The sequence below is a fragment of the Paramormyrops kingsleyae genome, chromosome 8, assembly GCF_048594095.1.
Source record: "Paramormyrops kingsleyae isolate MSU_618 chromosome 8, PKINGS_0.4, whole genome shotgun sequence".
Classification (NCBI taxonomy): Eukaryota; Metazoa; Chordata; class Actinopteri; order Osteoglossiformes; family Mormyridae; genus Paramormyrops; species Paramormyrops kingsleyae.
This window is the reverse complement of record NC_132804.1, coordinates 26815409-26838504: the sequence shown is the minus strand read 5'-3', so window position 1 is coordinate 26838504 and position 23096 is coordinate 26815409. Positions and strand designations below refer to the sequence as shown.

Below are 23096 nucleotides of genomic sequence, written 5' to 3'. Positions count from 1 at the left end.
GTCTATTAACCAGTGAAACGGATTGTGCAATCTAGGTGAGTTAAAAAAAATAATAATGTGAGAAACTATTACCTTCCAAAGTGTCCACTGTGTGTTGTCCTGTGTGTCCTACCCTGACCCTGTATTAGATAAGACAAGTGGTTATTGAAAATGGGCTTATCCTGTCCAGCGAGATTCAGCCCCGCCCCCTACGGTGAGTTGAATGGTTAAAAATACTCTACCCCCAGCCCAGGTTCCACCCCCACCAGCCTGTGTCTCTGGGCTCAGACCGATTGCTGTATTGTTGTTTGCTACACGGTTTTTAAAGTAACTGTATTTTGCCAATAAATCATTATCATTTAAATTAAGGTTTCACCACACTCCATCTGATCAACCTGCCCTAATTTCTGTGTATTTCGCTCACAGAAAAGGCGGGGAACACTTAGCGGGCACGATCTGATGGAGAAATAATTATTTTTGTGAACCCCCAAACAACATTGTGAATTATTCCCGCATAATTCATTACTGCTGGAGATATTAGACCGCTAATTGATATGCATATTCAAAAGAAAGACGAGCACACTGTTCTTGCTCTTAAAGCAAAAAAGGGAAAGGAAGTCACTATTAAACAAAGGAATAGCCGAGAAAACGTGCTTATTTGTGCTATTCACTTAAATGTTTCACTTAATTCTTTGTGTTTTGCTCCCACAAATATGAGCGGAAATAGGAGGAGAACTTTAATTAATAATGCAGCAAAGTGCATTAGGCCACGCCTGTCACATTTGTATTACATAGCATTATTACTTTGTTTTCTGGGGGGTAATTTGTAACCTAACTGCGTCGAGTTTGTTGGAATACTGGATATTGGAAAATATTGGCTCTTCACAACTGCTTTGCTAATATTCATTTGAAAATTAGTGAATACGTTATTATATGATTACACCTACGGTAGCAGACTCTGGTAGAGTCCGGGGAGAGCCGAGCTTCGCCTCCTTATGTCCGAATCGCATCTTGCCAGAGTTAACCTTTTTTTCTTACTGTCCCAGAATTTCGTAAAACATTCAAAGTGAACGGTTTGATAAAAATGTTTAGTTTTGCGCTAAAATCACATTTTCATCAATTTTAATGTTAATTTTCATTAGTATCTCTGACCAGACATCATTTCTGTAGTGCACACACATCCAGTCTGTAGTGCATACACATCCAGTGCTCTAGTGCATATACACATCCAGGGGACTCTGTCCCCTGTTTTTGTATTTTGAGTTATTTCACTTACCGGTCTGTTGCCAAAGCTTAATTTAGGCCTACTATGGAGACTCTTCTAGAGGCATGGCGTGTTTGAGCAACAATCCGTGAATAAGTTGATACTTTAATGCATTACAAATGAATAAGCAAGAATATTACTTGTAGTGATGAGCCATTTAAACGAATTTTTACATTTTATTTACATGTTATGTTTAAAAAAATTGCAGGATGCGTAGGCTACAATATCCGTATCAAATATAAATAACTTTTTGATCCCATTTTTACTTTATTTTGTAGGCCTATTGATTTAAAGTGGTAACACAACAAGGAAAGTACTGCACTTCTAGGACTGTGATCATAAATACACATGATAACTAATAAACTGATGTACACAATGACTGATTTAGTTTTTGTTGTAGAATATTTTAAATTATGAGCTAAACGTGATTCCATCCTGTTTCATCGAGCTGTGATGATGTCATTTGGGACATATCAGGAATGCTCTGAATGCGGTTCATTTAAACGCAGGCTATTTTTAATCACCGCCCTTAGTAACTTGAAATTCAGACACGGCTCACTGTTTTAATGAACATGTGAACATGATAATGATCATGAACGGAAATACTGATAAATATCTTTTTTATGATCGTATTTATGAGATTTTTATGTTCTGTTCCATTAAGCTATTATGCTATTGTTTCCAAGTGATGCCAGTCTGATGGTGAAAACTATTGTTATCAACTAATTTCGCAGAGACAAGTGAGGTATTGAAAGAGGGACCCATTAAACTAGATAAAGTAGCTCGTGCTCGTGGTCGACTAATGCCATCCCCGTCTCATGTAGCCTATGGTAATTGGGTGAGACGGCTGATTGGATGAAGCTACTGAAGACGCGAATCTTTCTCTCCTCTGCATCTGTTTGCGAAAGAAGAAAAAACGCCAAAGGGGGGGGGGGGTCTGTTTCATTCAGACTCCAGGAGATCCGAAAATGCATAGGCAGCTGTCATTAAACACGCGTAAAAGCTCCCCTAACGGAAGTGACTCCTAACTGCACGTCAACACTTGCGGATTTCTTCAAAGCATTAGTAAAGGTCCTCGTCTGATATAGCGTCTTTCTCATGAAGTCAGGTGTTACTTAGTAAACCTTGTGTAATATATGGGAAGATGCAACTTTAGTATGTTATGAGAAGACACCTTATGAACTTCCCCGTGTTTATCGGAAATATTTTGCTTTTTTCCCGCAAGTTGGCAAATCAGACTGGGAGATAGGGAAATGCGATGGAAAGGTTCGGGTGTCGAGGCGTGTGGGTATCGGAGTCAGTGGGTGTGATCGCTTCGCACATGCCGTGAAGCGCTGGGAAACTGCGTGCCTCTTATTAACCAGCGGGCGCTTTGCTGCTGCGGCTCGGCTCTTTGACGCTGAATCCTCTCCCGCACTTACCGGATAGCTTAGACTCCATCGAGGTAAGTTACGCCACATTTTGTATATATTCGATCTTTTTACATTATACGCAATTATTAATTAAGGTCTGTCCTTTTTACAGACTAACAAACGTAGTGGTGCTTATCTTTTAATAATTCCTTTAGATGCTTTTTTTCCTAGGAAGTATTTAATTATAGTGAATATTACCCTACGCGCTCATAATAATACGACTTACATGATCACTTGAAGCATTACAGGATAGTAGTGTAACTTAAAAAGAATTACAAAGCCCACTTTGAATGTTTTTGTTTGAAGTTAAACGCGTAGCAGGTACTTCGGAATGCTATATTAAACTGTTTGGAGTAGCCGATTCAACAGGTATTACTGGTCAAGAAACCAGTGATGTATTGCATTGTTATTCTGCAATGTTTTTTGTCGTGCAGATTTATCTATAGTTGCACCGTGTCATTTTGTTTTTGGATTATGTGCTCACTTTTCAAAATTACTCTAAGCGGTTAATTGTGCTTGATTACACGCCTGTCTGATATAAAACAAACATATAGTATTTCTGAACGAGTCTACATTTCGGTGCAATGCAAGGCGATCCAACAGCGCGACTCGTACTGTAAGCTTAAGTACTCTTTGATTGTCACTTCCTATGAAACGTAAAAGCCGATGTTAAAGCCTGTTTGTATAGCCTATCTTTAATCAGAATATGTAACGGTGACACAGGTGTGTATTTACCCCCCGGCTCCTCCCCCCTTATTCAGAAGGAAAATCATGGAAGTGCATGGAAGGTGTATGTATGTGTGTGTTTCTGTGTGTGTGTATATATGTTTCTGTGTCTCTGTGTGTATAATATATACAGTGCCATTGCTGGGTGTAAGACCTTTACAGATCAATGTAACTATTTCTATACTGTTATTACTTATAGAATCCTAATTTATCAACCATGCTGAGTTTCAGATCGTCTTGTAAATGCAAGGGACCAATTGTATTTCTGATGCAGTGTTTGTATAGAAAAGGTGTCCTTGGTGGAGAAAGGGTTTCTAAAGATGTACCTCATTGGTATAGTGTGATCAAAACCATTCACAATACAGCTGAATGTCTCTCACAGCACCATCAGATTCCCCCGCAGCACAGTATATATTCTGAAATGAAGTATTTATTCAGCAGCAGCTGCTACACATAATCCAACTCAAGGGCAAGATGTGAGCTGATATATTGCACATACGGACAAGCCAATTTGGCATTATCTCTGTTTAGAGATACGCACTTGAGGTGAATCACCATACCTCAAAAAAAAAAAAGACTAAAAAGGAACTTCTGTTCCTTTCATCTTAAGATTTAGTATCTATAGACTGCATACTGTGTGTATACGTGTGTGTGTGTGTGTGTGTGTGTGTGCAAATAGATGCAGTTGTGCAAATTATGCAACATCTGCATATTGCCACTACATCTAATGTCCAAAGGACCTGCAAAAGGAATTCCTGGTGATCTGCCCATCAAAATTATTAATCTTTCGGAGCATATCACCTACATAATGACATTTACATTTAAAGTGAGGGTTTGTTTGATGGTATTTAAGTCCTCATTTTCCAGTAAATGAGAAGTTTGAGTATTGCAGAATAGATGACATCTCACTGGGAACTGTATGTGACTGCCACCTGCCACCTGCATCTTGCACAACTGGAAACAAAAGGCATGTGTTAATGCTATTATGCATACAACATAAATCAGTATCTAATATAAATTGTCATGACCAAAGTAAAGAGAAATCATATCAAGTTCAAGAATAGACTGGCGCCCTGTTCAGAGTCTGTCCCAGCCTATTGACCTATGATGCTTTAAATAGGCCCTACAACTGCCCACCCCCCCCAACCCTGCCAAGGAAAATTGTTAGAAGATGGATGATTGGAAGTTCAGGTGGAATCCCCTTAATCAAAAAAAAATTAATTCTCGGCAGTCACCATGAGTGGATCAAATTTCACATGGTCACTTTAGACATGCTCAGAGTTTAATCAGTGTTTACGTTATAAGGTCTGACAGATGCAGTTGAAAGATTTAATTAAACATTAGGTTTATATTGACATTTAAATTAGGTACACAAAAAAACAGCAGCACTTTGTTCCATATAATGGAATGACTTTGGAGTGTAAAAGACTGCTTCATTGCATTTTATTTTGGATAAAATTTTGAACAGTAGAACTAACTACCTGCTCTTATTCACTGTCCAATGTTTTAACTAATACAAGTGCTCCTCTACTTACGAACTTTCAGACATACGAACGAAGAGGACTGTAAGTCCAAATTGTGTTCCTTGGGCTCCCATTTCCTGTCCGCAACATCAATTTTTTTTTCTGCGTGCCAATTCCGGGTAGTACGACTTCAGCCCGCTACTCCCACCATGTAGCAGCGTAGCGTGCGGACTCCCAGCATCCTAGTTCTTTGTACTTGCGTATACCCTTAAAATGATGTTGAATAACGACTTACGAACAATTCAAGATACGAACGGCCGTTCAGAACGTATCTCATTCGTAAGTAGAGGAGCGTCTGTATTGCCATACAGATGATATGGCACTTAAACTGCGACCCCTATGCATTGCGCGGCTGGTGGCCCCTTGACTGGGTTGGTGTCCTTCTCAGTATGCTTTTGAAGAGTTCAGCAAACAAGAAAAAAAAAAAAACATCCTTAAGGATTTAATCGGCACAAGATTCTTGTAGAACATTCCCATTCTGACGCTTTCAGGGAAAGTGACACAAGTCATCACTCTCTTATGCCATCAGAGTGCTAGTGAAGAAATGTTTTCAAGTGGATTATATCGAGGAGCATAAATGTTGTCATGTAACAGTGACAGTTCTAGTCGGGAAGGTTAGATCTGTTTTCTGGACATATAAGAAAGGCTTTGTGCAAAATTAATTAAATAGGATTACTTCTGTATTATGTATGATTCCAGGTTGTGTCTGGAGGGAGGCAATTTAATAAAATGGTTGCAAGGTACTCTTAATACAAATGGCTTAATACTTAATTATGTACACTAGAAGAAAACTTACAGAGGACTTAGAGGACATTCTGTTTTTGCTCAGATTTCCATTAAGTCCCGTTGTTCCTTAAAAAGGACAATTTGATCAACATGGTTCTGACCTTGCCAACTTCCAGCGCCTGCCAAATCAAAATTTTATTCAATATTAATTTTTAAGTGGATCCTCGCTGGATTTGAGATGGATATGAGATGACGATTCATCACTTAATATATTTAACATTGAAAGTCTAGTCTCTGACCTCCAAAATGACTAAATGTGTTTAGGTCAATTTCAAGTTCAAATTTCTTATTTACAAATGAACCGTATATACAGTATATGCTGTGTATGTGCCTGACATCTGTGTCGCTCATGGAGAGCAAGACGGGGTAGGCGAAAAGAGAATTTCCCCCACGGGGATTAATAAAGTATCACTAAATTACAGCACTCCCTGTTTTACAAAGTACAATAATGTATATTTTTGTATATAATGTATATTTTCCAGAAGAGCGTCTTCACGAAACTTTGGATCCTGCCACTTGCCAATCACGGGACACCATGTGAGGATTCCACAGCGAGCGTCTGGATGGAGCCAACATCAGGACATCTCTTAACTGACAATTACGTAAAGGACACTGCGGAAAACCAGACTGGGGCTGGAGCACGGATTCATCCCGGATCGCTCAACCTTCATGTGAACAATGCACTGTTGGGCATTTTCCTCGGAACGGTGTCCCTGTTGACAGTAGTCATGAACGTCCTTGTGCTTTACGCTGTGAAGAAGGAGCGGACGTTGCACACCGTGGGGAACCTGTACATCGTGAGCCTTTCTGTGGCCGACCTCATTGTCGGCGCCACTGTCATGCCACTCAACTTGATCTACCTGTTGGAGGACAAGTGGAGACTCGGCCACATAATCTGCCAGTTCTGGCTGGTCATGGATTACGTCGCCAGCACCGCCTCCATCTTCAGCCTGTTCATTCTGTGTTTGGACCGGTACCGCTCCGTCCTCCAGCCACTCCAGTACCTGCAGTACCGTACCAGAGGCAGAGCCATTCTGATGATCGCTGGAGCATGGCTTCTATCCATGACTTGGATTATCCCCATTCTGGGTTGGCGGTTCTTCTCTGACTCTAACCCGAAACCAGAGACAGAGAATAAATGCGATACGGACTTCCGCTTCGTCACCTGGTTCAAAGTTTTGACAGCCATTTTGAATTTTTATGTTCCGTCTTTGCTGATGCTCTGGTTTTACATAAGGATCTATATGGTGGTAAGGCAACATTACAAACAGAGGCAATGCATTCAGAAACTAAAGGATTCAATAAAGAGACACGGGATTAAACAAAAGCGTAAACTCTCAAGGAAGAGTCTCAAGTTTAACCCCGCCAAAACTGAACAAAGTACCCCACCGGATTATTCCAATGTTGACGATCTGCTAGATCAGTATAGCTTAGGTCAGCCATGCTATTCAAAGGACATGGATGGTGATGCTAAGACAGATGAAGCCTGGTCAGAGAAAAAGATCAATAAATGTTGCTATCAGACGTCACTATTTACTGTTCCAAAGCACTTTAAAAAATCTGTAAAAGATACAGAAAAACATGTCCCTTCCTCTTCCTGTCTTGCGGAAGACCAAGGAGCTGAAACACCACTGAGGCTGTCCTCTCTGCCCCTTGGCATTTTGCAGTCGGACGATGACAAGGTCCCAAAAATGTTTGTGTCTGTCAATGACTGCAACCTGTCGTCTCCAAACTCTGTGTCTGGGGTTTGCGAGATAACCCACATGTCTGATGTGCAGAGGTATGCTGCCGTCGTTTGCCACGGTGATTTCCACCACCCTGTGGCCTCTCCCTGGCCTCCGGGGACTGACCTGAAGTTGGACTCGACAAACGTGCAAACCCTGAAGCAGTCATGGCAGAAGTTCTGCGCCCAGTCGAAACAGTGCATTCAGAACCTGCGAGCCTACAAGGAACGCAAGGCGGCCAAGCAGCTTGGCTTCATCATTGCCGCCTTCCTGGTGTGCTGGATCCCCTACTTCGTCACTTTCATGGTGATGGCCTTCTGCAAGACGTGTGTCCACCATGACCTCCACATGTTCACTATCTGGCTCGGCTACTTCAACTCCACCCTGAACCCATTCATCTACCCGCTCTGCAATGAGAATTTCAAGCGGGTTTTTAAAAGTTTACTTCACATGCACTAGTGGAGACCTTCAAAATGTGCATTCATAATTGATATGTTCATTCCAGGTTCCTGGTGACTTTCTTCCTCATAAAATGTAATTGCTTTGTGTTTTCAAGTGTTCAATTGTACTCTAAACTGATAATAAATATGTATTACAGCGTGGAACCATGAGATATTTGATATTATCAATTCATCCCTTCTTCTGAAACTGCAGACTTAATTAGACCAAATTGTTTTATATTTACTGAAGAGTCTGTGAGTCCTGATGTTGCCTCACACATACAGCATTGTTATAGCTTTGAACCTAGTATATATTGACTTTTTGTTTCCTCCCATACTCAGAAGAGAAGTAAATTACTGTTGTTGAGTATCTGTAAGAATCATGTCATAGCCTGACCTAGACCTTAACCTCATTGAATGTCTTTGAGATGTGCTAAGAAAGACTTTACAGGGTGGCTCAACTTACCTATTATCAACACAAGATATTGATAAGAAATGAATGCAAATCTGGATGAAAAAAAATGTCTGTGGTTCAACCTCAAATCACAACATCCCTAAGCTGATGAGCACTTACTCAAAAATGATGGATCGATGAATGAACATTTTATGCAGTGCCTGGCCAAAAAAAAGTTGCCGTTTGAATTTAAATCAGCAAGTACTTAAGAGCCAATGGCTGGATCATTATTACAGCTCAACAATGTTATACCTGATAAAGTAAAGTCAGCTGAGTTCCTGAATCTAATAAATGGCCAGGTTATCCCATCAATGGATTTTTCCTTTCCAAATGGTACGGGCATTTTCCTGGACGATAATGCCAAGTTTAGTCAGGCTCGAATTGTCAAAGAGTGGGTCGGGGAGCATGAGGAACCTTTTTCACTCGTGAATTGGCCACTGCAGAGTCTTGACCTAGATCTAGACCTTAACCTGAATGAAAGTCTTTGAGATGACACTCAACGGGGTGGTTCAACTTACCTATTATCAATACAAGATCTTGATGAGAAATTAATGTAAATCTGGATGAAAAAAAATGTTGAGATGTTGCATAAGCACGTGGAAACAATTCATTGACAAATGTGCACCACAATCAAAGCTAAAGGTGGTCCAACGAAATATTAAAGTCATTAAGGCCAGCCAGTGTATAATTTTATATTCAGCTGGATCAGAATATCTGACCAAACATTTTTAATCATCTTGTTTTGATCCCAAATTGTTTTTCTCCAAAACAGTATCTGTAGTCAGTTGGATCATTTCCAAAGTCGTTAGTTCTGCTCAATTTCCACTTGTTAACTAACTTGACCATTTGGAGTGTTACTTGATTAGTAACTACTTCTGTATTCACATATCAAAAATGAAAAGGAATGGTTTATATAGTTTTTCAAAGTCTTTATTGTTTGCTTGACTTTTGGTTTTTCATCTTTTAAGCAATGGTGATGGCACCATAATCACAGTAATTAACTGTTGGATAATTTATAGAGAGGTCTTGTTTAATGCACAAAAAATACATAAATGCAACACTGTTTCCAAAAAAGTTGAGACACTGCATAAAATGTAAATGAAAATAGAATGCACTGATTAACAAATCGTATAAACCTGTACTTAAATGAAAATAGAACAAAGACAACAAATCAAATATTGAAACTGAGATTTTATTTTTTTTTATGACGCATGCTAACTTTGATTTTGATACCAGCAACACATTTTTTTAAAGTTTGGACAGGGGAATGTTTACCACTGTGATTCATGGCCTTTTCTTTTAACAATGTTCTGTTAACATTTGGGAACTGAGGACACCAGTTGCTGGTGTTTTGAAAGTGAAATGTTGTCTCATTCCTTCCTGATATAGGACTTCAACTGCTCAGTGGTTCAGGGTCTCCTTTTTCATATTTTTCTTTACATGATGCGTTAAATGTTTTCAATAGGTGACAGATATGGACTGCAAACAGGGCAATCTATCACCCAGACTCTTCTATTACTGAGCCATGCTGTTGTAATATTCGCAGAGTGCGGTTTGGCATTGTCTTGCTGCAATATACAAAGCCTTCTGTTAAAAGGCGTTGTCTGGTTTTTGAGCTGTCTGCTGATAACAAGCTGAATGGTCCCTCTCCCCTTTAGCCAGGAGGACGCAGTGTCTATGATTTACAAAAATAATTTGAAATTTTGATTTGTCAGACCACAGGACTCTTTTCCAATTTGCCTCAGTCCATCTTAAATGACTAAGGGCTCAGAGAAGTCAGAATCATGTTTAGATTTGGTTTCTTCTTTGTATGGTAGAGTTTCATCCCGCATTTGCGGATGCAGTGATGAACTGAGTTCACAGACAGTGGTTCTCTGAAGTGTTCCTGAACCCACACAGTGATTTCCACTATAGAATCCCGTCTGTTTTTAATGCAGTGCTGCCTGAGGACCTGAAGATCACGGCTATCCAATATTTGTCATCAGCCTTGTCCCTTGCATACAGATTTCTCTAGATTTTCTGAATCTTTTAATGATATTTTGTACTGTAGATGATTAAATTCCCATATAATATTACGTAATATTACGTTGAGGAACATTACTCTTAAATTGTTGCACTGCTGACCCACGCAGTCTTTCACAGAGTGCTGAACCTCTCCCCATCTTCACTGCACAGAGTGCTGAACCTCTCCCCATCTTCACTGCACAGAGTGCTGAACCTCTCCCCATCTTCACTGCACAGAGACTCTGCCTCTCTGGGAGGCTCTTTTTATACCCAATGATCTTACTGACCTGTTGCCAGTTAACCAATGTTGTCTTTGTTCTATGTTCAGTTAAATATGGGTTTAAATGATTTGCAAATCATTGCGTTCTGTTATTTACATTTTACACAGTGCTCTAACTTTTTTGGAAAGGGGGTTGTAATTTACATGCAGTGATAACTGAGACACTCTTTAGGACACAGAGCATGTTAATTATAATAAAGATCATATTAATATACCATTTATAATTAAGTCACATTTCTTTATACTGTGTAAATATTGTCATTCACAAGTATTAGACATTTATTGTGGCAAAGACGGATGGATGTGTATTCTCAGCTATTCATTTGGAAATCCATTGAAGTCAAAAGTCTGTCTTTTAAAAATAATTTACTTGTGTGCTTATAAAGATTTTAAAAATAGTTTTCCACTGCTAGCAATAACACTTAGTTTTGCATATAATCTTTATGGGTGTCTTGAACGTTATTAATGAGCAAATATTCTTCCCTGTAAGTGGAGCACTGTTTGTTATACAAAACATTATCATAATTTACTGCTGATGTCCAGTGAAAAAAGACCTGTTATTTTGCACGTTTTTTTAACCTGTGGTGAACTGTTAAACTTCTAAATGCCACTTGAGATAAAGGTCTAAACACGTGATAACAAATCCGGAGGGAAAAACTTCCCAGCTGGAGAAGTAAGAACTAAATCCTTGTTTGGTAATAAAAGAGGGAAATTTATCTGACAGATGATGGAGAAAGAGCATGAGTCAAAAGTAAGCATAAAGGAACTGACATCAACTGCTTATGTATCTTAAGTAAAATAAGCACAAGGCCTAATTATGATGGCAAAAAGCAGAGCTCATGGGTAACAAGCTTCCTGAAATCTGTTGCGCATGTTTGCATTTTTGAATATGCAAACCTTAACAGAGATGCATACTAATATACACAGCACATACATAAGAAAAGCACCTAAAACTGCCATCATGACCTATTAAGTGTAACATGAAGATTAAAACATAGGCCTACTATCTGAGCACATGCTATTCCCTTGGCTATTACTGCATTCTTTACTTCAGGGAATCTAATGATTTATGCTTGCACAATAAGTGCCTGTCATTTCCTTTATTTTCATAAAACCATCATTCTTTTGTCAACTCTGTCATTAAATCCGGCTATACAAGTTTGCCGAATAATTGAAGACTGAAAGTTATAAATCACAAAACGGAATGTTTTCTCTGACATAGGGTAAAATGACATATGCACATAAAGTTCACATTATGCACGTGCATATAACCTCACCTAAAGGATTATTAGGAACACCATACTAATACAGTGTTTGACCCCCTTTCTCCTTCAGAACTGCCTTAAGTCTATGTGGCATTGATTCAACAAGGTGCTGAAAGCATTCTTTAGAAATGTTGGCCCATATTGATAGGATAGCATCTTGCAGTTGATGGAGATTTGTGGGATGCACATCCAGGGTACGAAGCTCCCGTTCCACCACATCACAAAGATGCTCTATTGGGTTGAGATCTGGTGACTGTGGGGGCCATTTTAGTACAGTGAACTCATTGTCATGTTCAAGAAACCAATTTGAAATGATTCGAGCTTTGTGACATGGTGCATTATCCTGCTGGAAGTAGCCATCAGAGGATGGGTGGTCATAAAGGGATGGACATGGTCAGAAACAATGCTCAGGTAGGCCGTGGCATTTAAACGATGCCCAATTGGCACTAAGGGGCCTAAAGTGTGCCAAGAAAACATCCCCCACACCATTACACCACCACCACGAGCCTGCACAGTGGTAACAAGGCATGATGGATCCATGTTCTCATTCTGTTTACGCCAAATTCTGACTCTACCATTTGAATGTCTCAACAGAATTCGAGACTCATCAGACCAGGCAACATTTTTCCAGTCTTCAACTGTCCAATTTTGGTGAGCTCGTGCAAATTGTAGCCTCTTTTTCCTATTTGTAGTGGAGATGAGTGGTACCCGGTGGGGTCTTCTGCTGTTGTAGCCCATCCGCCTCAAGGTTGTGCATGTTGTGGCTTCACAAATGCTTTGCTGTATACCTCAGTTGTAACGAGTGTTTATTTCAGTCAAAGTTGCTCTTCTATAAGCTTGAATCAGTCGGCCCATTCTCTTCTGACCTCTAGCATCAACAAGGCATTTTCGCCCACAGGACTGCAGCATACTGGATGTTTTTCCCTTTGCACACCATTCTTTGTAAACCCTAGAAATGGTTGTGCGTGAAAATCCCAGTAACTGAGCAGATTGTGAAATACTCAGACCGGCCCATCTGGCACCAACAACCATGCCACGCTCAAAATTGCTTAAATCACCTTTCTTTCCCATTCTGACATTCAGTTTGGAGTTCAGGAGATTGTCTTGACCAGGACCACACCCCTAAATGCATTGAAGCAACTGCCATGTGATTGGTTGATTAGATAATTGCATTAATGAGAAATTGAACAGGTGTTCCTAATAATTCTTTAGGCGAGTGCATACATTTTCAAAAATGTGAAATATTGACAACTTCCCTAGGCAAACATTTACAAGAGGCAGGTGTGAGATGAAATCTTATCTTTCCTGGACCACTGTACTTCTATTGATTAAGGTTCCACAAACACATTATACCACCTTTTTCTTTTAACGCATTATCACTCCATTGAGACTTAATTGGGATATTGTTAGTTACAACTTCAAACAATTTTCTAAATATTTTTGCCAAAGTCAATTTACAGTACGTCACAGATTTGTTTCTAACAGCTTCGATGAATCTGGTAAATTTTAATCAACGTTCCACTCAGTCATACAAGTGTAAATGTTATAGGTAACATTAACCGTGTTAATTATATTGTTGTAAATCAAATTATCGGAACAAATTAGGAAAAAAATGCATATTATATACTGCGCCGAATAGTGATACGCGTATTCAAGCTTGAAAAGAAACATGCAGCAAGACTTGACAAGGGAAATCGCATGTTTTCGTCTCCTTGTCTTGGAGGTTGACTTTTTGTCGTTGTACAAACGCACGATGCGCCTTTTAATTAAAGCTGCGCCGCCATCACCTGTTCGAACGCCCAGTTAGAGGCCGGGGCGCATGAGGCGGTGCGTGTGAAATACAGCCAGACTGGAAAATCCACATCGCCCAACTATCGGGATATACCAAGGAACAACAGCGACCGTACAGAGTTACAAGTAGCATTAGGTTCTAAATGTGTGGCTTGCTAGGTGGCTACTTCGACCTGTTACCCCGCTTGGCGGGTTGTTTATCAGCGCCTGCTTTCACGCCCCGCTGTAGAAATGAAGAGGAATGGTGCTTATAGATTGCTGTCAGTTTTCTCCTGCCTCGCCGTTTGTTTATTTTTGCTTCTATTTTGGTTCGTCGTCTTTTATACCATGGTGAAGGCACCGTAATCACTGTAAAATGTCTATTTACGTCTAGCCTAGATGAAAATTTTAAAAGGTGATTAGTTCGCAACTGTCACCATCCATCAGAGAATCCAGTTTCCATTTTAGTGGTACATTACTCGCGTACGTGACATGTTTCTAAAGGCACGCACCGTGCGTCTGACGCAAGTCTTGACGTAATTGCGTCACACACCGGATGAGGAAGTGCGACTTCGGTGAGTGTTTTTCTCACACATGTACATGAAAATTCTCCAAGTTTTGCTTTCTGCTGCTTTCTTGTATCGTCGCTTGTTTTTGTCGAGCGCCAGTACCCGTTATAACGCTTTGGTCGTCTTGCTAATTTCTGCGGCAGTTTTGAGTTGATTAAAATGTTATTTGGGGATAGGTCGCTAGCTCATTGCTTATTACTGCATTAGTTCAGCTGTTGACTGAGCTTCTCTACTTCAGTTCTTTATTCAACTATTGTGTAAATCTAGACCGATGATATCGCCTGTCTGAAGTATTTTTCTTAGATTTGACTGTCATTTTGTGAGGTTTTGAGGGAAAAAATGATTGACGAGTGGCGTGTTTTGGAATCATTCAGTACCTAGAGACAGGCTTAGGGAAAAGGGGAAACGGTCCGTTTGGGGAACGGATGGAGAGTACGTTCTTCATAGCTCCACGTCCCTGGCTTTGTTTTCTGGTTACGTGTTCAAGTCAATTGTGCAATTTCCGAATAAATGCCTGGCCTTTTAGCATGATGTTTAAGGGCCACTTGATTGTAGCTTTTTATATCAAAATTACCCAGTTCCCATAAACATAACGCAGTTTGTCCAAACGTCATGCATTACACTGTCTATCGACTATCGAATTATGTCGCCTGACACGCTCAGATCTCTGCTTGAGAAATTGTACAATTGTAGTTCTCTCTTCAGAACTACTTTCTCAGTCCCAGTGTTAAATTTCGCAGCATCTCAATAACTCTTAAAGCATTTAAGAAAATCAAGTTAGAGGACTTGATCATTGCATCTGATTATTTCTATGTTCTTAAATTAGTTGATGAAATTTATTGAGCAAATCAAAATTTACCAGAATAATAGGTAATGTTTTTGTTTTATGTGGAGTTGTTTTTACCAAAAATACTGATCTTGCCTAATCTCTCATGCAGTGCTATATTTTCTAATAAACATGCAGCCAAGTCAGTTTCTACATGCATGAGATCTGACGTGTTGGATGTATATGCATGTATGACATCATTGAGTAGGCAGGAATTTAATTCCCCCCTTCCACCCCCATCACAGTATTTTTACACTGTCTGGTCATTAACATGGGCTGCCCATACCTGCATGAATATTCATAGACGGAGTCATGAGTTTTAGTCTATGTTCCTCAGCAACGGTGAGGAGAGAGATGCTTCATGCTGTGTAGTCTGTGCTGCTCTGGCAAGAATAATTACGTTTTACATTTTACTCATTTATCTGATGCTTATATCCAAAGTGACTTAGAATAGATGGAAGGATTACAATTTACTTGTGTCCCCTGAGATTAGAAATGGGCGAGGCTAGGGATCTGTGCCAGCAACTGGAAGGTTGTTGGTTCAAATCCCGTGAATGCCTGGAGTGATTCTACTCCATTGGGCCCTTGAGAAAGGTCTTTAACCTGCAATTGCTTCGTCCTGCGTATGATGTTAATCTACATCCAGCCCTAAAAGGAGGTTTTCCGACTTACAGGGCTCTCCAGCCACCGGAAAAAAACTCTCACTGTTCCATTTGGGTTAGCATGGTGCTGAGGTATCACCTTCCACATGGCTGCACACAGGTTCTCTTCCCTGAGGTAGTTTATGTGGTAGGTGTGGCAACGTACTGTAATCAGGTCATGCTCCTTACCTCCCTGAGATTTGAACCCACAACCTCTGCATTGTTAGCTTAATGCTTTACTTGTTTGGTAGCGTTTTTCACTCCCCCCCCCTTAACCGAATTAGTGGATGACAAGTCAAGTGGGCTTTATTGATCATGCCCCCCATATACAGGTATACAGTGGCACGAAATGATGTTTCACCCTGGTGTGTCAAGCAGTGGCAGTGAGGGGGAGGGATTTTCATAGGACTTAAAGTGCAAAACACAGGACAGTATAAAACGGGGGGGGGGGCTGGACACAAGGGTTTATATACATCAGTGGCGACTGGTGATTAAAAAAAATAAGATAAAAAGAATACGTTACAATATTATAGCACTGAACTTTTCCAAAGAAGCGAGAAAATGTGTTTTTAAATGACAAAATTATAGTTATGAGTTATTTCAGAATTTCTTGTGCCAATTTAATCTTAAAAACATACCTAATACTACCTCCTCTACTTTAATGGATCAGCTCCCTTTGACATACATAGTGCAGTGTGAAGGTAAGTAATACAGCAGCAGTACAACGGAGTGGAATAAATGTAGTGATTATAAACTAACACTGAATAGATACATAAAGATAATGGGATATCAGCTTGTCTACAACGGGTTATAGGCCTGATGCTGGAATCTGGGAGTCTGAGTTGGTATTCATCTCTGTTAGTTCACTGCACTTCTGCAGAAAATACTGGAATGTGTCTGTGCAGTGTGTACAGCATGAAGTACTTATGTGTGCCATGGTGACGAGTATCTTCTTTATGAGGCTGGGTGGTCGCTATGGGAATTTCACAACATTTAATAAATGCACTGCAAAGGGTGGCCAGATATAAGCAGGTTTGGTGTTTTACAACCGTTTGCACAAAATCATGGTACATAAACTCTGTGTAAAGAGCCAGAAATGTTTAAAGACACTAATGCATAAACCTGCAAAGATAAATTCTGGATATAAAATGTTCTTCCCTGTCTCTTTGCATGTTTTCTCTATTGTGTGTTTAGTCTACAGTGTTCCATGTGTAATCTCTGTGTAGTATTAGGAAATTTCTGTAATTCTGTGCTTTGTTTAAAAAAAAATCCACTTCCCCAGAATTTTCTGTTGTAGGTTACAGTCTAGTTTTACTCTCCGTTTGATTGTAATATATGGTATAGGACTATACAAGCATTTATGTGCTAAAATATTAAATATTGACTACATACCTGGTGATATCTTTTAGCCAGCCAGTAAGTTCTGTTCAATTAGTCTAAGTTCGGTTTTGGCTTTGAAACTTGCTTTGTAGTGTATTATCATACAGGCAATTATATGATAAACTGAATACTTGATATCGAGTTAAGTGTTGGGGAAATACATAGCCTTGATGGTTAAGTAATAAAACAGTATTAACAATACCTTTTATGAAATATGAACATTTTTGCATGGTGAACTCGTGACACTTTTAAAACTATGCAGCATTACCTATCTTGTCAGGAGGAACAGTCAGGCAGTGTGAAACGAAATGATTTTGCAGAATGAGAGATCGAAATTGGTACTTTGCTGCTCACTGTGATAAATTCAGAGCTGTTTATCTAAGCCATCTCTTTGCCCCAGAGCTGTCATTTCTCAGCTCTGCTTGTTGTAACCCCGAGCAGCCAATCTGATACCTTTTTGAGCAGAGTCCTTAAAAAATCTGGAGGACACGGCACCTCAAGGGGCCTTTGTGATTCTGTTTGCGCGTCTTGTGATTGCAGCATTGAATTGACATTTTGATGCGGCCCAAGGTTACCCAGACACTTTTTTTGGGTGGGATGGTCAGATGGACTGGGGGGGGGCTTCAGATAGATTCGGTATTAATATATCCAGTAGAATCTCTGTGGAAAATGGTGCACCACTTTCAATGATATGTCATTATGCGTGATGTTGGTTTATTACACATAGTATTTGAACTGTTTTTCAACCTATTGTCGTTCCTGTTAAATATTATGCTTTTGCTATTATGAAACAACCAGTACATATACACATCATGTACTGCATATGTTATCTGCAGTAGCACCTGTGAGATTTACAACTTCTCACATGGATAATGGAACATGGACAAACTGCAGGCCCTTTTTTCTTTGCTTTAAGCTGAAACTGTAGGAAATGCACTTATTAGGGCACTGCAGGTAGCTGCCGCCAGTCTTCTGTGTGTTTTAAGCCACCAGATGATGTTTAGATGACGTGTCCTGTGATAGGTTATAGTTTGTGATGAAGATGCCTACGTGGTTTGCTGAATGCTAAGTACTTAATGAATTTCAGGAGTTATGTATTCAGGGGCCTTAAGCTGCACGCACAGCAAAAATAATTGCAGTGGCATCAGTATGTTAAGGTAAGAAATAATTGACCAGAAGCAATAAACAACCGCTGTGTTTGTCCTTATATAGATGTAAACATAATGTTTAATGAAATCTTTACAAACGCACATCTGTTACAACTTGGAATGTAAACACAGTTTAAACTTTGAGGATGTGCAAGTGACGGGTTTGAAGAGAATTCCACCTGGACTTCCAGTCATCTGTTTTCTAACACTTATCCTTGGTGGGGGAGCACTGTATCATCACTGTATCATCAGTACTTCAACATTATTTAAAACATTTAATAGTGAATAAGCTGGTAGGTCTGTTCAAAACTGTATTCAAAATAAAATACACTGAAGCAGTTTTTAACACTGAAGTCATTCCATTAAATGGTGGAAAGAACTGTTTTTTTTTGACGTAATACAGATGTCAGTATAAGCCTATGTTTAATGAAATCTTTACAATCACACATCTGTCGGAACTTGGAACACAGTCTAATCTTGTGTAAAGTGACTGTGTTGAAATTTCATCCACTCATGGAGACCGGAGAGGTTATTTTTCTTGTTTAAGGGGGAATTCCACCTGACTTTCCATTCATCCGTCTCCTAATTCGTCTATTGCAGGCAGTATGGGGCACAATTCTGGGGCAAACCCTGCATGGGATGCCAGTCTTCTCTTGAATTTGATGTTTTTCTTTATTATTTTGGTAATGATGGTGATTCAATTATTGGATAATAATTTAAACATGTATGTAGTGTTTGCAAACGCGTTTTCTTTTTGGTGCATGTGAATTATCTCATCTCCTCCTCCTAGCTGCTTGCCCATTTCAGGGTCGTGGGCAGCCTGGAGCCTATGTCAGGCAGCACAGGGTACAAGGCAAGGGTAGACCTCAGCCTGGAACCCGTGTCAGGCAGCACAGGGTACAAGGCAAGGGTAGACGTCAGCCTGGAGCCTGTGTCAGGCAGCACAGGGTACAAGGCAAGGGTAGACGTCAGCCTGGAGCCTGTGTTAGGCAGCACAGGGTACAAGGCAAGGGTAGACGTCAGCCTGGAGCCTCTACTGTTGTAAAATAGCCACTACAGTAATGTTTATGACAGTCGAATTGCAAGTTAATAGGAGGTGCGGTAATTTTGGTACGGTAATAATGATTTGGGTTTTCATGCCAAATTAACTGACACTGTTCAGACAAACCCATGTCAGTGTGCCAGTAGCTATCACCTTGATGTGTGGTAAATGTGTGCATTTGTTGCTGGTGACCCACTGTTAATGTTCAAAGCCTTTCAGATTTTTGTTTGCGTGGATTACAGGGGACATTTCTTTCAAACGCCTTGGTGCTTCTAGCAATAATTACATTGTTTGTTTGTTTTTTTCTTATGAGTTTTAACGTCAAATCTTTAAGTTCATATTCATATGAGAAGTCTCCATTTGAGTTTGGTTTAATTTGTTTTTCTTCAACATGAAAGTAAACTTGTTCATAAAATTTTGGCATTACTGTTTTCTTTTCTGTACTGGCTAAATTTGTCTTGTATCCTCTAAGTTAAAAAGAATGCCATGCTTATTGAGACAAATTTTTGGTCCCTTTGATGCTGTTAGGATAATTTATTTGTGCGTCTGACCTTCCATATTTTGCAGCTTTTATTTTGAAGAGTGTGATTGATTTTTGGGTTGTTTTGATCTTATTGTAAAATTGTATCCAATGTTTTTTTATGGTTCAAACATGACTGATTTTCCTTGGGCATATTGGTCTTTAACAAATGCTTTCACCCAGCAGCTTAGGATTTTATGTATTTATATACAGTGTGGGTGCTTCAGTCGAGCAGTTTAAAATAGCGAGGTCATCCTGGGATTGAAATACCATCATGAAGCATGCCCTTGCTGACCCAGAGCACATTTGCATTTTAATCACCCAATGAAGTACAAGTAAATAGCAGGAACACAATCAATCAGAACAGCCACTTCAAAGAACTGTGTAAAATTACCGTATATGAAATATTAGCGCTCTTTGCACCTGAATGTAAACATGGAAATTAAACAGAAGAGCAGAGAACACAAGGAAATGTGTATGATCTTATTCTTAATACATAATACATAGACAGATTTGGGAAAACATGAATGATTTTCTATAAGCATAGTTTTAGAAGGCATTTTATTTTCTGCTTCTCACATGATCCTGGGAATTTCTCAACCAAAGAAATGCAGCTGTTCACTTTTGCACTTTCTATATAGACCTGAAGAGAGTAGGGGGTTTTAAAAGCGACACGTCATTGGTATTGTCATGTTTTTTAAACAGTGTGGTGATAAATTACCTGATAAGGTGTGAGGTTAAGGTTGCCCTCGCATCCTTTCCTGCCAAATTAGCTGCCCACATCATTTCAGATTATCTGCTATTGTCTTTACTGCATTTGCCGACAGAAGTGCCATAAGATATTTCTGTAAAAGGCACTCTGAACAAAAAACCAATGCTAGGTTAATCTGTGCAGAAAGAGATTTATTGAATGTGCAGTTTCCTTGAGCAGAATGTATTTTGCTAAGAACATTTTAACTCAAGCGTAAAATATCATGTACAGTGACCAGTTTCAGACTGCACACGCCTTCTGCATTCTACGGTTTCTACATTCTGATGTGGGAGAGAGTCCACAAGAGCTTTCTGGGAAGCAGTTATAGTTTATCTGGGCCGAAGAAGTAAAAACAAGCCTTTTGGTGGGAAGTGTAATTAAGCTTTCACTTGCAGCATTGTAAATAAACTACACATCATGCTGATGTTTTTGTAAGTAAAAATGATGAGATATTAGCATTTTAAAATACTAGTTGCAGCTGTTCATAAAGCAGTACGCACATTTTAAGCCCCATCCTTAAATCACCTCTGATGTACCTGGATTTTTTTTTAGCTCGACCAAAACTGCTCATCATTAGCAGCGGAGACGTGTAACAGAAGGTGGGGAAGTGTGGCTTTCACCTTGCTGGAAGGGGTCTCCTTTATTGAGGCTCTGTCTCCACAGATCTCACCGCGGGGGAGCAGGTCTGAGAGCTGCAATGGCCGCTGAACCCTCCGGCGCAGGATCTGCCGGACAGAAGCTGCAGTTCGCCCCTTTCTGCAGTGCCCTGGAAGCCGGCTTCTGGCACCAGCTCACCCAACGGAAACTCGACGACTACCGTCTGGACGAGAGTCCCAGAGACATCAGGGGCTATTATTACAATGGTAAGGAGATGGCTGCTGCTCTCAGTCCTCTTCAGGCTTGTTGGAACAACGTGTTGAGTTGACTATAGGGTGAATTATAGCAGATGTGGTCAAACTGGCCCTCGGTGACATCTAGGCTCTGGAATTACTTTTACAATTTGATATAGCTAATTCCTTTATCTAAATGGACACTCAAGTGTAGCAGATTGCATCATAAGCATACTGCTGTTAAGCAGCTGTGGTTGGGTTGGGTTTCCGATGAATGGCCCATAACGTCAGAACTGGAGTGAGAGATGTACAGTATGCATAGCAAGAATCCAGAAAGCAATTCAATGGAGAGACAAAGTGCAAGAATGCTTGTTTTGTTTTAGGTGATCCTGTCGGCCTTCCCACTCGCCTGACTCTGGAGTTCAGTGCATTCGATGTGTAAGTGTTTGTTTATGCATATATCTACTTTATAACCATCTGAAACTGTACACATACTGGGTGAGCGGTTAGATGATGGATGGATGGAATTCACTTTTTATGGGAGTCTAGTGTGTTATTTACTCTCAAGCAAAAAAAGAATGTAGCTGTAAGAGGATGACCAGAGGGGAAAGTCTATTATATGGAACGTTATTGTATTTAAAGCTTGATTGCGTTGGAGTACCTAAAGTAACTGAATTTGTTAAACCAATTCTAAGCCAAGAGGTATAGTGTCTTTTTCTTGTTTCAGCTAAAATATATCAGATCCTTTAAATGTAGACCAAAACAAGGGCTTGTCTTGATAGTCTATTCTTTTATATGGGTCTAAATATGCTCAACTTAACATGTGCAGCTGATCTCATACGTAACTCATGCTTTATTGTAGTGAAGGAAATGAGCGTTTGCAGCGAATACTGCTAAAGTTCCCCCACCAATACAGTTTTAATACAGTCACTGTAGATCTATGGTATTACTATTATTATTATTATTTTAATAATTCTTTTTGAAGAGAGCCTGCATTTTATTGCGATCATCATTACACTTGTTAAGTGGTCTCTGCACTTCCCTTCGATTGCCGTCATTAAGCACATGTCCAGCAAAACGCCGCATCCCTGCCACGCTGTCCTCCCCGCGGTCATCATGCCATCTGGGTGTCTGAGAGAGATCCGCTTGCTGCCACCGCAAATGAAAGCCACACAGTAGATGCCCCTGGTGTGGCCGCACTCCGTGTGAGATTGCCTGGAGAGGCTTTACCCGCAGAAGGTGCTTCTAAAAAATGACAGTAGTGACCGCAGTTCAAAGTTAGCAGCCATTGCTGTGTCACACAGCCCCGTCTCTCCTGTTATGTGTAATCGCATCTTCCCCGAAGCGGAGAAACAGTGTAGCTTTTGATCAGGAATCCAGGTTCTTCAGTGCTCCCTCATTCGCCTTGTAAAGGGAGTTAGGATGATTTCCAGTGACAGGGGCCCAAAAATAATTGGATTGGTCTGGGTTGGGGGTCCAGTGTGATTGGCTTTCATGGGGTCCAAAATCTATAACAGCACCCCTGGTTTTGACTAGATTAATGAAGTTCATCAATATTCTGTCCGTCCATCTTCCAATCACTTATCCTGGTTAGATTCTCAGGGATTTTATGTTACCAAAAAATATTTGTTTAACACTATTAAATCAAAGTCACCGATGCAGCATAGCTTCAAGGAGCCGTATAATAAAATGAGGCTTTTGGTGTTTCTCTTAAGCCTGTGTTTTTGTTTTCTGTACTGTTGACTGAAATTGTTCTGTAAAG

The 23096-nt window shown here is 40.0% G+C and overlaps 2 protein-coding genes across 3 annotated transcripts in view; both read left to right on the top strand.

The window, feature by feature from the left end:
* Positions 1-2107: 2107 nt before the first annotated feature.
* On the top strand, positions 2108-9984 carry hrh1 (histamine receptor H1). The gene is made up of 2 exons (XM_023799620.2): positions 2108-2687; positions 6173-9984. Exon 2 carries the CDS (start codon positions 6254-6256, stop codon positions 7871-7873), a length of 1620 nt encoding a protein of 539 aa, XP_023655388.1. The 5' UTR covers positions 2108-2687; positions 6173-6253; the 3' UTR covers positions 7874-9984.
* Positions 9985-13654: 3670 nt separating this feature from the next.
* Positions 13655-23096, top strand: part of atg7 (ATG7 autophagy related 7 homolog (S. cerevisiae)) — a 47138-nt gene continuing 37696 nt past the window's right edge. Inside the window, exons 1-3 of one of the 2 annotated variants that reach the window (XM_023799684.2) lie at positions 13655-14202; positions 21168-21367; positions 21718-21772. In XM_023799684.2, coding sequence (XP_023655452.1) covers positions 21202-21367; positions 21718-21772 — 221 coding nt within the window. In that variant the 5' untranslated portion in view covers positions 13655-14202; positions 21168-21201. The other variant, XM_072715553.1, reaches the window with a different exon arrangement.